The following is a 17381-nucleotide window of genomic DNA, read 5'->3' as shown; positions in this document are numbered from 1 at the left end:
TGAACTGGGTTATTTGAAAACTGATATTTTCTTTTTTTGAGACAGAGTCTTGCTCTGTCACCCAGGCTGGAGTGCAGTGATGCGATCTCGGCTCACTGCAACCTCTGCCTCCCAGGTTCAAGGGATCCTCTACCTCAGCCTCCCAAGTAGCTGAGACTATGGGCACGCACCACCACACCTGGCTAATTTTTTTTTTTGTATTTTTAGTAGAGATGGGGTCTCACCATGTCGGCCAGGCTGGTCTCAAACTCCTGACCTCAAGTGATCTGCCTGCCTCGCCTCCCAAAGTGCTGGGATTACAGGTGTGAGCCACCATGCCCGGCAGAAAATTGATATCTTCAAGCTTGACTTTCAGGGCACTAGGAAGCAAAGGGGGATAAGAGCCCCCATGCTGCCAAGACCCTCAGCCCAAGCACATGCTCCTGGGCTGGTATCTTGAGTGGAAACCAATACAACTGTCTGGAGGGAAATCTGGAAATATGTTTTAAAAGTTTTAGAATTTTGTATATTTTGTAACTCAGCAATTCTTCTAAAAAGCCATCCTAAGGAAATAAAGCTGTGCATGAAGATTTAGCTACAAAGGTATTTTCTACAATATTGGTTAGAATAATAACTTTTTTTTCTTTTAGATGGAGTTTTGGTCTTGTTGCCCAGGCTGGAGTGCGATGGCACGATCTCGGCTCACCGCAACCTCCGCCTCCCGGGTTCAAGCAATTTTCCTGCCTCCTCCCAAGTAGCTGGGACTATAGGCGTAAGCCATCACGCCCGGATAATTTTTGTATTTTTAGTAGAGATGGGGTTTCACCATCTTGGCCAGGCTGGTCTCGAACTCCTGACCTCATGATCCACCCGCGTCGGCCTCTGGAAGCGCTGGGATTACAGGCGTGAGTCACCGTGCCTGGCCAATAACATGTTTTCTAATTGCAGGGGATTGATGAACCAAAGTGAAGTATGATATATCCACAGGATGGAATACTATGGACTTACAAAAATTGATATGGCGGAATAATGATGCTGTGGAAAGATGTTCATGCTGTACAACTGTATTTTTAAGTATGTATTATTGAGTGAGTGAGTGAGTGAGCGGTCTCGCTCTGTTGCCGAGGAGGTGCAGCGGCCTGATCATAGCATCACGACTCACTGTGACTTTGAATTCCTGGGCTCAGGCAATCCTCCTGCCTTAGCCTCCCACAGTGTTGGAATTTCAGGTGGCAGCCACTGCACCCAAACAGTACCCAGCACATGATCTCATTTCTGCTAAATATGCTTTGTAGAAGCTAATCTCTCAGACAGCCAACCCCAAGTGACCCCTACCTCCTGGTATTCACCCGCCTGTATAGTCTACTCCCAGTGCTGGTCTACACCACTGTGGGTCTGTGTGACCCACAGCCTATGGAAAGAAATGATGGTATGCTGCTTTTGCGATTAGGTTGCAAAAGACTATGACCTCATTCTGGGCACTTGGCCTTTTAAATGACTATGTATGTATGTATGTATGTATGTATGTATGTATTGATTTTTGAGACAGAGTCTTGCTCTGTAACCCAGGCTGGAATGAAGTGGTGTGATCTTGGCTCACTGCAGCCTCTGCCTCCTGGGTTCAATTGATTCTTCTGCCTCAGCCTCCCTCCTGAGAAGCTGGGATTACAGGTACCCGCTGCCACACCTGGCTCCGCAGCATTTTGTATTTTTAGTAGAGATGGGGTTTTGCCATGTTGGCCAGGCTGGTCTTAGACTCCTGGCCTCAAGCGATCCACCCGCCTCAGTCTCCCAAAGTGCTGGGATTACAGGCGTGACCCACCGCACCCGGCCTGCTATATCATTTTTATTTACTCTTGGATCATTTGCTCAGGGGAAAGCAAACTGCCGTGGAGTCAGCAGCTCTGTGGAGGGGCTCGCGTGGTAAGGAGGTAAGGCCTCTGGTCAACAGCCGGCAAGGAAGTGAGGCCTGCCTTCAGCCGTGTGAGTCACACTCACTAGTCCCAGCTGAACCTTGCTGGAGATGACCACAGCCTTGATAGCCGCCTTGTAAGAGACTCTGAGCCCTACCACCCAGCTCAGCAGTTCCTGGATTCCTGACCCCCAGGAACTCTGAGGTACTGGAGCTCACTGTTGTTTTAAGTGGCTAACTTTTAGGGTGGTGTGTGACACAGCAGTTAATAACTAATACCTACGTGCACTGTGAAAGCCCTAGAAGGACAGAATTCAAGGTATATTAGCGGTTTTCTCTAGGTGGTAAGACGTATGGGTACTTTTTATTTTCTTTGTTTTGTACAGTTTTGGCAAATGTTTATCCTTTTTCAGAAACCAGGAAAAAAAAAATACCACATATGACCAAGAGCAACCATATGACCTTCTGATGAATAAAAGGATGAAGATTAGGAGAGCCAGTTTTAGCTCTAATAACGTTTACAGATTCTTTACGAGTAAATTAGGTTAAATGTGCAAAACAAAAACAAATAAGAAAACAAACAAAAAATGAGTTCCCGAGAGAGGGCCTGAATGGCACGGGAAGGGTGCCGTCCCCACGAGAAACCACACAATGCAATGTGAGCGGCAGCATTCACTGACTTCAAGGAAAGGAGACTTCCATGAGCTTCTTAGAAGGAAAACCAAACAGTAACGAAGCCATCTGGTAGCCGATCGTCGGCACAGAACTCTTGCTTACCCAGCTTCTGGTCAAACCGCCACGCCGCGACATAGGCATTGTGCCTCAGGCTGCTCTGCGTGGCCAGGGGCACAGTGACATAGATGGGGCCATCCACCAGCACCGGCGTTCCATTACTGCTCAGCAAGTGGACACTGACGGCTGTGACTGGGGTCAGGTCATGCCTGGTGCTGTTTCCTAGAAGGAAGAGGCATTTTCCATCATTTGCATGCAAAGTACCCACGTGGGCTGTGGAAACCTTTGCAAAAAAATAGTCGCAGCTACCACTGACCGAGTACAGCACCACCTACGTGCCAGGGACCGCATTAAGCACTTTACATACATAATCCTCACCACAACCCAGTTAGGCAGGTAAAATCATCACTTTACACGTAAAGAAACAGGTTCAGAGAGAGTAGTAATGGTAGGTGGCCTAAGGGCATACACTCAGTAGGGGTTGAGCTGGAATCTAGGCTCAGGTTTGTTTGTTTGTTTTTGAGATAAAGTCTCATTCTGTCGCCCAGGCTGGAGCGTAATGGCACAATCTCAACTCACTGTAACCTCCACCTCCTGGGTTCAAGCGATCCTCCTGCCTCAGCCTCCCAAGTAGCTGGGATTACAGGCGTCTGCCACCCTGACGGATAATTTTTGTATTTTTAGTAAAGATGGGGTTTTGCCATATTGACCAGGCTGGTCTTGAACTCCTGACCTCAGCTGATCCGCCCGCCTTGGCAATCACAGGCCTGTGCTGGGATTACAGACGTGACCCACTGTGCCTGGCCAGGTTTGCTATTTTTCATTACTGTGTTTTGCTTTCAAAAATGATCTCAAAAGACAAGGTTTTTTCTATAACGTGAGACAAAGGTGTAGGTGGAAATCGCCGGAAGTAACTTTAACACAAAGTGAGCCCCAGGCACATGTTAATTACTTTACTTGGCAGATAACCTCAATAAAACCAAATGTTTTAGAGTAGAGGCTGTTTTTTTTTCATATAGCAAATTTCTTCAAAGATTGCTTCAAAAATACTAACTTCTGCTAAAAAGTATGCTACTGAGGACTGGACTTGAAATATTTATGAGTTATTTTAGTTGCCATTGTTATTTTGGTCTGTTTAAAAGGACCTCAATACACCAATTATTCTCCATTAAAGGCCTTTGGTCCAGGCCAAAGCATTAATGACTGCCTACAGATAAATGAGAGAATGCTTATGAGACCGATATATTTATGCACTCAAGCAATCCATTTTACATTTTCCTCTAGTGAAATACAATATCCCACAAAATACGTTCTGTCATAATTTTACATCTTTCTTTGAGCAGAATAACAAAAACACAGTGATAAAAAATTTAAGCTGCATTAGAATACAATCTATAGGACTTTTTATTCAGTTACTTATATACTTACCTATCTACCAACCTGAGCTAATGTAAACCTCCAATCTGGTCTACATTTAAACATTTAAAGCAAATCTAGTGAATTTTAGAGTCTCAGCAACAAATTACAGCTAAATCCTTCATACAGGAATTTCTACACAGCTAATGCCACTCTACCTTTTATCATTCATACCCATCTCTGTTTTTTAATGAAGGCAAAGGTGTGGGAATGGAGATTTCATGGAAAGATCCAAGTTGGAATCAGAGATCCAAGTTTTGAAATCTTTTAGTCTGGTTATGTCATTTTATGGTAAAAAAACAACCAACAAAACTCAGAATTTACCATGTTTGTGGTCCAAAGATTTTGTGTCTTGAAACATAAATGTGCCAGAGGCTCAAAGTTGATACAGAAGCAAAGCCAGGTCTACAATTTACCGCTCTAGGTTCCGTTAGACCCTCTCGAGAAGATGGAACTTACAACTACAGAAACGCTGGCCAGGCGCGGTGGTGCATGCCTGTAATCCTGGCACTTTGGGAGGCCGAGGTGGGTTGCTTGAGCCCAGGAGTTTAAGAACAGCTTGGGCAACATAGTGAAACCCTGTTTCTACAAAAAAATACAAAAAATTAGCTGGGCATGGTGGTGCGTGCCTACAGTTCCAGCTACTGAGGAGGCTGAAGTGGGAGGATCACTTAAGCCTGGGAAGTGAAGGCTGCAGTGAGCTATGATCACACCACTGCAATCCAGCCTGGGTGACAGAGTGAGACCCTGTCTCAAAATAAAACAAAACCACACACACACACACAAAAACTACAGAGACATTAAATAACTTACTAGACAGTATAAACAACTGAGAGAAAATGTTTTCCATCAGCGAGTGCTGTTTTCTTTCATCAAACTCTAGGCAGGATGTCCAAGTAGGCAGGTAGCAGGTAGCAGGTAGGTAGAAGAGAAAAGCCCTAGAAATGGTGTCACCCTTATCCTCCCTCGTCACCTTTCAACTCTCCCTTCCTGCACATTCCCAGTTCAGGAAGAAGGAGTCCCGGTACCAGATCTGCCACTCACTGCCTATGTCACCTCCAAAAGTGACTTCGTTCCTCTGGGGTCTGTTTTTCTTACCTTCAAAACTAAGGAGGGTAGACCAGATGCCTTCCCGCATCTATGGAAGTAACTATACTCAGCCTGAAACATTCAGAAGTAATAGAGCACTGCAGAAACAAGCATATTAATGGACAGCAATGTGCATTAGGTTCATGGAATTTCATGTCCCTTTAATGTCCTCTAGCTGTCTTAAGACATTGTGGGGAATTAGATCTGCTTTCTTGAGGCCTCTTTCCTTCCTCAGGGCTCCATTAAATGCCTGCTTCTCTGTGCCTTCCGAATGACTCTCCCTCTATGTACCCATGTTGTTTATTCTGCAACTTTTTGTTTTTTTTGAGACAAAGTCTCACTCTGTCACCCAGGGTGGAGTGTGGTGGTGCAATCTTGGCTCATTGCAGCCTCCGCCTTTTCAGTTCAAGCAATTTTCCTGCTTCAGCCTCCTGAGTAGCTGGGACTATAGGCACACGCCACCATGCCTGGCTAATTTTTTTTTATTTCTTTTTTTGTATTTTTAGTAGAGATGAGGTTGGTCAGGCTGGTCTTGAATCCCTGACCTCAAGTGATCCACCCACCTCAGCCTCCCAAAATGCTGGGATTACAGGCGTGAGCCATCGCACCCAGCTGATTCTGCAACAATTCATATTTGGAAGGGCTGAACTATTTTCCTTCTCTTTGTTATGAACCTCCAATTTTACACAGAATACTGAGTTCTATATAGAAAGTGGCTTTCCTTCCTGTTCCATCTGGATGTCGCCGGGCTCCCTTTAAGTCTGCATAAAGACAAGCCGGTGTCAGGCAAATGCAGCTGAATCGTGTTGCGGGGCGGAATACCACTGGCCCAAGCGAGGAGAGGAGCTGTATCACCTTGGGTCATCCACCTGGTCACTTGTCACGTGACAGGTTCTGTTCAGCTGACATTTAAGGTTCTGTTGGGCTCTGTACTCTACCAACGTTGTGGAATTGCAGGAAAAGTCTGCACTTGTCATTTTATTGACTCCTCTCTGTCTTCCTGGAGTTATTAGTGAAAGCAATTTTTGTAAAACCCCTTGGGAACACCACGGAACATTCTGTGCTTTCTCAGCAGCCGGGGGAAGAGTGCGATGCTCTCTGGTGAGAGGAGGGGGCCCCCAGGAGCTAGAAAGAGAAGATGTTTTTCCACTTACAACTCTCGATCCACCCTCTAAACTAAACACCACAGCCTTCATGGTACCCCCAGAAAACAGCCTTTCGGAGCCTTTTCCAGTCTCTCCCGCAGCCTCTCTGTTTCTATCCACCTTCACTGAACTCTGGTTATGACTCTAATCATTTCCTAGATCTTCAGGAGATGAACTTGTGTCATCTCCCAAAGACACATCTGGTCCAGGCGTGCTCTCTTTAGGCTGTGAGCTCTTAGATGCCTTTAGTAAAACAGGAGGTAAATGACTGTGGGCAAAAGACAAGCTGTGGGCAAACTGATCCCGGGGGCCGGCATGGAGCTGGTGAGTTACTGAGGTGCCTGTGCTCAAGGGAGCCCAGGTTCCAAGTCCGTGAGGGTGCGCGTGAATTCACTATGGGTGGATGCCTTCGCTGCTAGGTCTCTGAGAAAGCCTAGTCATTTCTAGGTCAAGTCATTCATTCTTTCCATGGAAGAGAAGTTTCATGTCACCTTGCAAAGCCCTCTCTCTTCCCTCTGAAATCACGGAATGATTTTAAAGTAAAACAAACTCCTCTAAAATCAATAGTTCTGTCTTTGTGTTCTTTTTCCCCCATTTTCTCAGACTGCCTAATTTATTCAAGAGCTACTGGAAGTGGGACACAGAAAAAAATTAATGAGTCCTGAGCACGGAGGCTGTCCCTCCAAGTTAGTGTTTTGTGGATCGTGTACCATTTTGTCCAGGAGGCTGGTAGCTGGTTATGATATTTTAAACCTTTGTTGTTTTTTTTTGAGACAGAGTCTAGATCTGTTGCCCAGGCTGGAGTGCAGTGGCACGATCTCAGCTCACTGCAACCTCTACCTCCCAGGTTCAAGCGATTCTCCTGCCTCAGCTTCCTGAGTAGCTGGGACTACAGGCACCTGCCACCACGCCTGGTGAATTTTTGTATTTAGCAGACGTAGCATTTCATCACGTTGGCCAGGCCGGTCTCAAACTCCTGACCTCAAATGACTCATCCACCTCGGCCTCCCAAAGTGCTGGGATTACAGGCATGAGCCACTGCACCCAGCCTTAAACCACTTCTTCATACTCCCCAAAACAAGACTTTTCTCCCAGACTGGCACATTTCAAGTAATAGTCAACATTTTTTTCCTAATAATGTTTACTTAAGATGACAGCTATGCCATCTTTCTGATGACAAAGTACTGACATATTTGCTGACATGTTAATCACATCCTCATCAGCACACAAAAATTAAAGGAGAAACATTCTGGAAAACAGAGGGAAGAAAAATGAGTAACAAATCACCAGGTTGCCTTTACGTCTAACCAGAAACTTATTAACATGCTACAAAATGGATCAAATATTTCAGGTTTAAAAGCTTTTTCAGAATAATCAGTTTATGTAAAGTACTGGAAAATTAAGTGAAATTCAATCCAAGTATCCCTGGGAAATGCAGTAAGTTACTCACCCGGCAGAATGGAACTCAGAACAGCCTTTGATTTAAAATTTTAATGCTGTGATTAGTCTCAAGTGTGGTGGAAAGGAAAGCAGGGTAGACAAGAAAATAATTCAGGACTCCAGAATCCTGACACCTCTTCCACCAGGAGGACTGGGGACCATTCCAGTGCGAAGGGGTCCAGAGAATGGTGCAGTTGGACATAATCAGAGGTGGAAGGTACCTGTCAAGGGTCTTTCTTCGATAAGGAATTATCACCTATTTTCTGGTGGATGGCTTTTAGTTTCTCTGATCTTTTAGCTGTGGCACACCAGAAGAGTGATACTGACCCAGCTGACTTAGAGACCTGCCAGGAGAGGGTGGATTCTAAAGCAAATTCAAAGCCTGGCCACTCTATGCCCAGTTGAGGGCAGAGAGAGCAAGTGCAGAGAAAGAAGCGATGTGGGAAAGAGCTGGGTGGGCATAGACGGCAGAGGGCGGAGGCTCCCATCCTAAGTGGTCCCCATGCTGGTGGGGCATGGAGCCAAGGTATGCCTGTCTCTGAGTTGGACCAAGCGCCACCTCTTCCCCTCCTGGCTGCAGCATGGGTGGGTGGGGTGATGTGTCTCTACCAGCCCCACCCACCCACCCACCCACAGGCTACCCTCTCAAACGGGGGCTCGTGGGATGAGGCAGAGGGCAGCTGGGCCAACACCCTTAACTCTGATCTTACACTTAAAAAAAAATTGCAATTTCAATGACAAGAATTTCTCTGAATTGAATATACTTAGTCCACCAAAGGAGAGCTCAGAGCAGGTGCTTAAGGCAATTGGTAACAGCAGAAAAGCTCAAGGAGACCAACACGCTAACATGTAATTCTGCAGGGCTTGTACCGATGGAACACAGTTTCAATGCACTTGAACTTGTACCAAGAATGCCCCTTCCACAACTTCAGTGCCTTACTCCCACGTAGTGCTGCAACTTCCAATCATACCTAAAATCCACATGTAAAGACGGAAACACAGAAACTCCCACTGAAAAGAGAAAAGACTCCAATTACCTGTTCCATTTCCGTCTAATCCTCGCAAATAAGGAAAACTGTCCACCTCCGCGGGGGAGCTGGCGGCCGTGAGAAACGCGGTCAGGTCACTGTAGCTGGTGTTCTCAGGCAACCTCAGAGCCCTTCTCTGGAACTGAACGCGAGGCTGTGGCCGTGCACCTGCAGAGATTAACCTCTGAGTTACCTCCCCCAGGAGCAGTTTCTGTTTTTAGAAAATGCAAAACCAGGAAGTGCCTCTCTAAGGTTTCAGCACGCCTCCCCCACCCTGCTCTCTCTCACAAGGCCTCCCTTCCCCCATTCATGCAGGACACAGAGATGTGACAACATGCTATTATGGGGAGAGAAATAATAGCCCATTGTCACATTTGTTTTGACACAGGATGTTATTTAGGTTTTTAACAAAAAGCTTTTTCCAAGTTCTATGTGCAAGCAGTCTTGTCACTGCTCGGCATTTGCCTGTGGATCTGGGTAGCATTTTGGGAAAGTCCATGTAAATGAAACAAGTAGATGACAATTAATCTCTTTATGCAAACAATGTAAGAGATACTCTTTGATACTGCTGCAAACCCATCTTTAATCTCCCTGGAAAAATCTGGTTTAACGCCATGAACCAAATTGAAGGAGGGCAAGGGAATTCACTGTGCAACCTTGAAAAGAATTGCACACAATACCCTAGCAGCGATTAATCTTCTCTTTCTGTGGGAGCTGCCATTCGTCATCATCCAGTGTATTCTGGAGGCGTGCTTCCTACTTGTGATGGATTATGTCACAGAATTTATGATGAGACTTTGGAAATGATGCAAAATGATGCTTCTTCACCAAACTCAACTCCTTTGTGTAGGAGGACGGGTTGGGCCGACAGGCCCTAGACAGTTGTGTTGTGCCATCATTTGCAGCTTAACTTTGCTCCAAATTTTCTTTCTGAGACGGAGTTTTGCCCTTGTCGCCCAGGCTGGAGTGCAGTGGTGTGATTTCAACTCACTGCAACCTCTGCCTCCCGTTCAAGCGATTCCCCTGCCTTAGCCTCCCAAGTAGCTGGGATACAGGTGTCCACCACCACACCCAGCTAATTTTTATATTTTTAGTAGAGGCGGGGTTTCACCATGTTGGCCAGGCTGGTCTCGAACTCCTGACCTCATGTGATCCACCCACCTCAGCCTCCCAAAGTGCTGGGATTACAGGTGTGAGCCACCGCGCCCAGCCCAGATGTTGTTTTGATCATAAAACCTGAACTTGTTTTTACTTAATGCTGTGGTAATATTCGCAAGACGTAAAGGTGCTAGGTAATTTTGTGCAAACCTGCCAAAGCATTGTTAAGAGAAAAACTGTAGATCCAGCCCCAGGCTTGAGGCAGACCACATTCCACCTGTGCTCCGCTGGGGGTTCCTCTTCCTGGCCCCCTGCTATCCTGCTTCAACAGCCCTATCCAGAGCCGGTGGGCTTTATCCTCACTCCAGCGTTCCTTTTAACTCTGGAACAAAGAACTTGTAAGGAGTAAATAAGCCTATGTAGATGTGTTCTAGAATAAGGGAGTTTTAGAGCTCCAAGAATCCACTAGTCCAAGTCTCTCTTAAAGGTGAGGCCATTGAGACCCAAAGGAATTCCACAGACTTACGTCTGGGGCAGCCTGTCTTGGCTACATGCTGCCTAACTGGCAGGGAGTCACCATGTTCCCTCTTCCTTCTAAAAACTACCAGCTAGACTTCTCCAGGGGCGGGTTCTCCACTCTGTGAAGTCCAGGCCCAGGTTTAGAGCCCAGCGAGCAGGTGCCCAAAATCATGGGCGGACGTCCTATCTAACTCTTGTCATCTCTGCTGAAACTAAACAGACACAGACATTGGTCCAGCTCTAGACCATCAATTCCCTTTCTTTATCCCTAAAACAAATCCACAGCGACACACCAGCCTCTGGGGATCTGGGTATTTTAACATTATTCTATTCTTCTTAGTCTGGTCTTACTTTCCCTTGATGTTACAGAATACTCATGTCTTACTCCTGCCACGTCCTTGGTCTGTGGAGAGTTCAAACTCCTCAGGCACCCCACAAGTGCTGTGTATCCTGCCAGGGGCAGTCTGTTTCTGGTCCATTCTCCCCCTTGCCCACACATGGCACACAGCTTGCTTTTCTTCTCCCTTTCCACGCTGCCCTCCGGGATGGAAAGTCAAAGCCAGCATTCTTTCTCAACTCCTCATTCCGGATGATATAACAACATTCATTGCTTCAGTATTTTTTTCAGTGATCAGGAAATAAACGTTCTCTACTAGTTTTCAGGCTAAACAATGCTGCTGATAGCATTCAGTGAACAAGCCCCTGTGTAGAGGCCTGGGTCTCCCACGGTGGAAAAGTAAAGCACTCTGCTAATAGGAAGAGAAGAACGGTGAGTCGACATGCAACGGAGCAGAGAGAGGGTCCTGGCAGAGGCAGAAGCTGGGCTGGTGTCCCCAGAACAGGGAAGGAGAAGTGCACCCCTCCAGGCCTTAGGAGGAGCCCCTGTGAGATGGGCTGGCAGAGACCTGTGTGAGGGTAATGGGGCACAGAAACCTCCTCCGACTGGACTGAGGGTTGCTGAAAGACAAGGGGAGCCTGGGAATGGGCCCAGGATACACATCCTAGCCAGGACTTACACAGACTGACCCGGGACCCAGAGAACCAGAAACCCAGGCTGCTCTCCCCAGCTCTCAGGGCCCTGGTGTCTCACCCCGATCCTCTCCTTTTCGTGCCTTCTTGAGCAAATCAAGTGTTACATGCATTTGGGTGGGAAACACATCTCTCTCCCTTCCTGGCCTCTGCTCCGCCTCTCTCCCTACTTGTGCAGGAGAATTTGGTCCCTGGCCAGACATCCAGGGTCTGTCTGCTGGGGCTGGGGGCTGGGGTATGTAACAGGCTGTGCTGGGGCATAGGATACGTATCCTCACGGAAAGGATACGGCCGGTGCAGCCTGGGACTGGCACGACATGGGTGCCATCCACGAGGGGCCAAATATCCCACCACAAAGCACAGGTGACACCTATGGTGACGAAAATGACGGAAGCAGCAGGTGAGGAATTTAAGGGTGCAAGCTATGCTAAGCCACGGCACAAATAAAATCGAAAGAGGGTATGCATGGGGTTGGGGGAGCGGTTACATGCTTAAGCCTGCCTTCGTGTACTAAAGCTGCTAAATAGTTCTATACTTCAGAAAGGTATATGATTGGGTGGGGGTGGCAGGGCAGGCAGTGGATAAGCTCCATACCCATCCCCAAAATACTCAGACTCTGGTTTCCCGAAAATACAGGGTTCCCTGCTTCCTCCCGCTGCATTTCTTTCTTTTTTCTTTTCTTTTTTTTGAGATGGAGTCTCGTTCTGTTGCCCAGGCTGGAGTTCAGTGGCACAATCTCGACTCACTGCAACCTCTGCCTCCTGGGTTCAAACAATTCTCCTGCCTCAGCCTCCTGAGTAGCTGGGATTACAAGTGCCCACCACCACACCTGGCTAATTTTTGTATTTTTAGTAGAGACGGGGTTTCACCATGTTGACCAGGCTGGTCTCGAACTCCTGACCTCAGGTGATCTGCCCGCCTCAGCTTTCCAACTCTCTGGATTTCAAAATCTGTTCTTCCCTCTTCTCTTCTGCCCCTAACCACCTCCAAGGTCAATCCAAGCCTCTAATTTAACTTTTGCTTATTCATTGCAAGACTTGGCTCAACCAACTGTTTTTGCCTTTGTCAGCAATCTCTTTCTCTATAGGCTTTTCCTCCTCAACCAACAAAAATACTCCAGTCTAGAACAATAACAAGCAAACATCACTTTAACTCTGTTATCCCCATAAGCGAATGCCTTCTGTCCTTCCATCAAGCTCCAGTGATGTGGCTTCGACCCACAATGCATGCTGCCCTTGGAGACATCGACTGCATGATCTGCAAACCCCATGACCACAGCTCAGCCTCCATCCTCGTCGGCCACTCCTGCCCACAATCCCCTTCCTCCTTGGGATTCATGGTGCTGCACTCTGGTTCTCTCCAGTGTCTGCCTGCTGTTTCCTTTACAAGTCCTTCCTTTCTCATCCTACCTCTGGATGAAACAGCTCCCAGAGGGATACCACCCATCGCCTCTGCCATTTCTGTGCTTTGCTCACTCCCTGTGGGCTCCCTTTCACTGCTACTGCCTTGGCTGGTACCACCCCCTCTAGCCTTGAATTCTTTTCTAAGCTCCATGCCTGGATTTTCCTCTGCCTTCTAGACACTTCTACCCAGATGCCCATCTGACACTCTAAAATTATCATCTACCTTCTCTCTCACCTAATAATATTCCAGTCTCCCCATCACCCAGTTTTGAGTCTAGGTCACTAACATCATTCTCCCTATCTATCATCCTGCACATTCACTTAAGTGCCAAGACTGGCCAGTCTTCCCTTATCAACATTCCCTGCATCAGATTTCTCTCTCTTTTTGCATTCAACAGCATATGTTACCTTATACTGCCTCTCACCTCAACTATTGCGAAAGGCTCCTATCCAGGCCATCTGCTTCAGCCTAAATGCCTTTTCATCAACTGACACTGTGACTGTTCAAAGATACTACTCTAATCATGTCCTTTCCCCGCCCAGAAACCACCAACAGATCTCTCCCACTTACCAAATTAACAATGATGACAAAAACAACAACAAACATGAATAGACCAATATAGACCCAGACTACAACTACACCTCTTCTCTAAGTGAGAGGCATAGATCAGTGCTTTAGAATTTACAAAGTGCATAAATAAAAATATGTTATTTAATATTTACAATAACCCTGTGAAGAAGGAACCCTCTGCTTTCTTTATGGATAACGAACTACAGCTCAAAGAAGTAAATGACTTGCCCAAAGTCATTCTGCTTATAAGAGGTAGAAAGGAATTATTTTAATTCTAACTCTGTATCCCTTCTTAGCACACCATGCCTACCTCAAAATAGATGCTCTACTGACTGCCAACCAGTTCTCATCCTCTGGTCAAACAGGACTGCATGACTAAGTCTGATTGTTTCTTTCCTTTTTTTTTTTTTTGAGACAAGGTCTTGCTCTGTCACCCTGACTGGAGTACAATGATGCCATCACAGTTCACTGCAGACTTGACCTCCTGGGCTCAAGTGATCTTCCTACCTCAGCCTACCGGGTAGCTGGGACTATAGGCACACGCCACCATACCTGGCTAATTTTTATATTTTTTTGTAGAGATGAGGTTTTGTCATGTTGCCCAGTCTGGTCTCAAACTCCTGGGCTCAAGTCATCTGCCTGCCACAGCCTTCCAAAGTGCTGGGATTACAGGTGTGAACTACCACACCTGGCCTCTCTGTGTATATACATTCATGCATCTTCATGTCTGAAACTTCTTCCCCTCATCCTATAGCTCATCCAAAATGCAAGTCAAAAACCACCTCTTCTATGCAGCCTTTGTTAATCTCACCCTAAGCTCCACTTGAATCTCTCTTGTAGCACTGCTCTTACTATGTCCTGTATTATAATTATTTGTATATTTGTTCACCTGCCTAATGAAGAGCATCATAAGAACATGGGTGGTGGAGTCACTTAGCTCCAGGTTTAAATCTTTCCTCTACCACCTTCTAGTTGAGTGATTTGGGCTTCAGGTTCTTTATCTTTAAAATGGGTATGAATCATGCCTGTCTCATAATATGGCTGCTGTGATGTTGGTTCAGAACACATATGGCTGGTGTCTAAAGTGTCTCCTGGATAAGCACCACTTTCCCATCTCCTCTTCCCATTATAGACTGAAGCTCCTTAAACCAGGTGTTCTGTGAAATGCATGGCACTATGTTCTGCATACAGTTGGTGCTCAGTGATACTTATGTGAAGATGAGTTACACCTGGCAACTCACTATGTTCCAGTAACGCTCTGTCTCCATTCCAACTAGATCAGGGGTCCTCCATCTCAGCACCATTCACATTTTGGGCGAGGTAGTTCTTCGTTTGGGGAGTGTCCCATGCATCGCAGCATGTTTAATTGCATCCCTGACCTCTACCCACTAGATGTCTGTAGCAGCCCCCAAAATATCTCCAGACCTCACAAAAATGTCTCTGCGGTGGGGGTGGGGGGGGGGGTGGGAGGTGGGATGGAATCACTCCCAATTCTGAACCACTGCACTATATATCCTGAGCACCTTCACAAAATCCAAACAACTGGCGCTGAGAACCTCCCTGCAACGGGTCTACGACTACAAAGAGGAGCGGGGAAAGTCTTTGTATTCATGGAACTCAAGAGAGGAGAAGGCATTTCTCTCTTTGTCTCTTTCTGTGTCTTACACTGTTTCTCTATTTGAATCTCTGTTGCTCTCCCAACCTATCATAAGAACAAAGAAGTTTCAAAACAATGCTAATACTAAGTTTTTGGAGGGCGGGATGAAGATTTCTGAGTCAATCTCAAAAGATGAAGTTTAAGGAAAACCAAGGGTTGCCACCTGAGAGGAAAGAAAACTGAAGCCGGAGGGTTGCAGAGGTTTTCTGTTTTCTGCCCTGGAGCTCTTTTCTAAGATGCCATTTAGCCTCCTTAAATGGATCCGTGAAGACTTGAGCCAGTGATCTTGCGGATAATGGTACTTTCTCTTCTTCCCTGAATCAGAGTCAAAGAAATCTCTTCTGAGAGCTTTCATCACCTCTTGATGAGTTTATCACATCATCCTTCTCTTCTAACATGTTTAACTCCCTAAAACATCAATAACATTCATTACCCTAAAAAAGAAAAGGGTCGAGAAGGCAGTCATGGAAATGGCTTGATTATCATAGTGTTTTAAGTGCTAGAATAAGAGGGTAATGATGAAACTACAAGATAAACTTCAAGAGAGAGAGTGGCCAGCTGCCCAGGAGAAAAGAAGTTCCCGGGCTGGTATTTGTGAACTATGTCTTGAAGGTTGAGAGGCAGAGAAGAAGTGACAGCATCTACAAAGGGGCACAGATAGAGAAAGTCTAGCACGTCTGGGGAAGTGAAGGAACTCTCTGTGAGCTACGTGGGTTCCAGGGGCAGATGGAGAGACTTAGGAAGGACTTGGTAAGTCCCGATCAAGAGTTTGAGGCCAGGTGTGGTGGCTCATCCTTGTAACCCCAGTGCTTTAGGAGGCCGAGGCAGGAGGAATGCTTGAGGCCAGGAGTTTCAGAATAGCCTGGGCAACATAGTCAGACCCCATCTCTACAAAAAATTTCAAAAATTAGCTGGGTGTGGTGGCACACGCCTGAAGTCCAAGCTACTCTGGAGGCACAGGCAAGAGAATCATTTGAGCCTGGGAGTTGAGGATACAGTGAGTTATGATTACACTACTGCACTCCAGCCCGTGCAACAGAGTAAGATCCTGTCAATGAATCAATCAATCAATGAGTTTGGACTTGTGTGGCCCGCAGGGGAGACTGAATGGGAGTTACTGGTATGGAAGTGAAAGATTCCGATTTGTTTTTGCCCAATTCTGACAGCAGGTGGAGTATGGCCGTGGGTGCAGAGAGTCTGATGTCAGAGTGATTAGGCAGGAGGTTGCTATGAAATTATTTAAGTGAGAAATGCTCCAGATAAAGACAGCAGCTCTGGGGGTCCTCACAGAAAAGGCAGCTGGAGTGGAAAGCTATTTTTGAAATAAGAGATAGGCAGGGCAGGAAGAGCTCATGAAGGAGACTGAGAAGCAATGAATGGAGAGACGGCCAGAGAAAGGATGAAGACATCCAGGAAGGTGGGACTGGAGAGGGTGGTGAAGCCGCAGGGAAGTCAGGAAGGAGAAGTGGCCACTAGGTCATGTAACTCTAGCTCTGCTGAGCTCAGCAAGAAGGATTTCTAAAGATCATATGAGGCAGCGTAAAAGGGAGTTTAAAGACATGTGCATGGTGAGGGGAGGTATCTCCAAGGTTCGGGAGAAGATTGTGACTTGAAGGAGAAATAGGGCTTAAGAAGGGTTTTGATTTGAATAGCAAAGCCTTCAGTGATTTTGAGAGCTGAGAAAGAACTAGAAGAGATGAAAGACTCAGCATAAATGCAGGGAGGTGTGAGAGGAGGCGATGAGGAATGGGCTCCAATGAGAATGTGAAGGGGTTCACAGTGGGGCAGAGAAACTGCAGGAGGACACCACCATATCCTCTTAAGAAAGGGTGCAGGAGGCATTAGAGAAATGCAGATCAAAACCACAATGAGATACCATCTCACACCAGTAAGAATAGCAATCATTAAAAAGTCAGGAAACAACAGGTGCTGGAGAGGATGTGGAGAAATAGGAACACTTTTACACTGTTGGTGGGACTATAAACTAGTTCAACCATTGTGGAAGACAGTGTGGCGATTCCTCAAGGAGCTAGAACTAGAAATACCATTTGACCCAGCTATTCCATTACTGGGTATATACCCAAAGGATTATAAATCATGCTGCTATAAGACACATGCACATGTATGTTAATTGTGGCACTATTCACAATAGCAAATACTTGGAACCAACCCAAATGTCCATCAGTGACAGACTGGATTAAGAAAATGTGGCACATATACACCATGGAATACTATGCAGCCATAAAAAGGATGAGTTCATGTCTTTTTTAGGGACATGGATGCAGCTGGAAACCATCATTCTCAGCAAACTATCGCAAGAACAGAAAACCAAACACCGCATGTTCTCACTCATAGGTGGACAC

At 46.3% G+C, this 17381-nt stretch overlaps 1 protein-coding gene across 1 annotated transcript in view; it reads right to left on the bottom strand.

Moving 5' to 3' along the window:
- The window catches only part of FAM171A1 (family with sequence similarity 171 member A1), a 143515-nt gene that overhangs the window by 31329 nt on the left and 94805 nt on the right, over nt 1–17381 (bottom strand). Inside the window, exons 4-5 of the mRNA XM_023223235.2 lie at nt 8751–8909; nt 2669–2845 (exon numbers count right to left, since the gene is read on the bottom strand). Of these exons, the coding sequence (XP_023079003.1) occupies nt 2669–2845; nt 8751–8909 (336 nt within the window). The remainder of the gene's footprint in view (nt 1–2668; nt 2846–8750; nt 8910–17381) is intronic.

This window comes from Piliocolobus tephrosceles, chromosome 9 (assembly GCF_002776525.5).
Source record: "Piliocolobus tephrosceles isolate RC106 chromosome 9, ASM277652v3, whole genome shotgun sequence".
Taxonomy (NCBI): domain Eukaryota; kingdom Metazoa; phylum Chordata; class Mammalia; order Primates; family Cercopithecidae; genus Piliocolobus; species Piliocolobus tephrosceles.
This window is presented reverse-complemented; position numbering and strand designations above follow the sequence as displayed.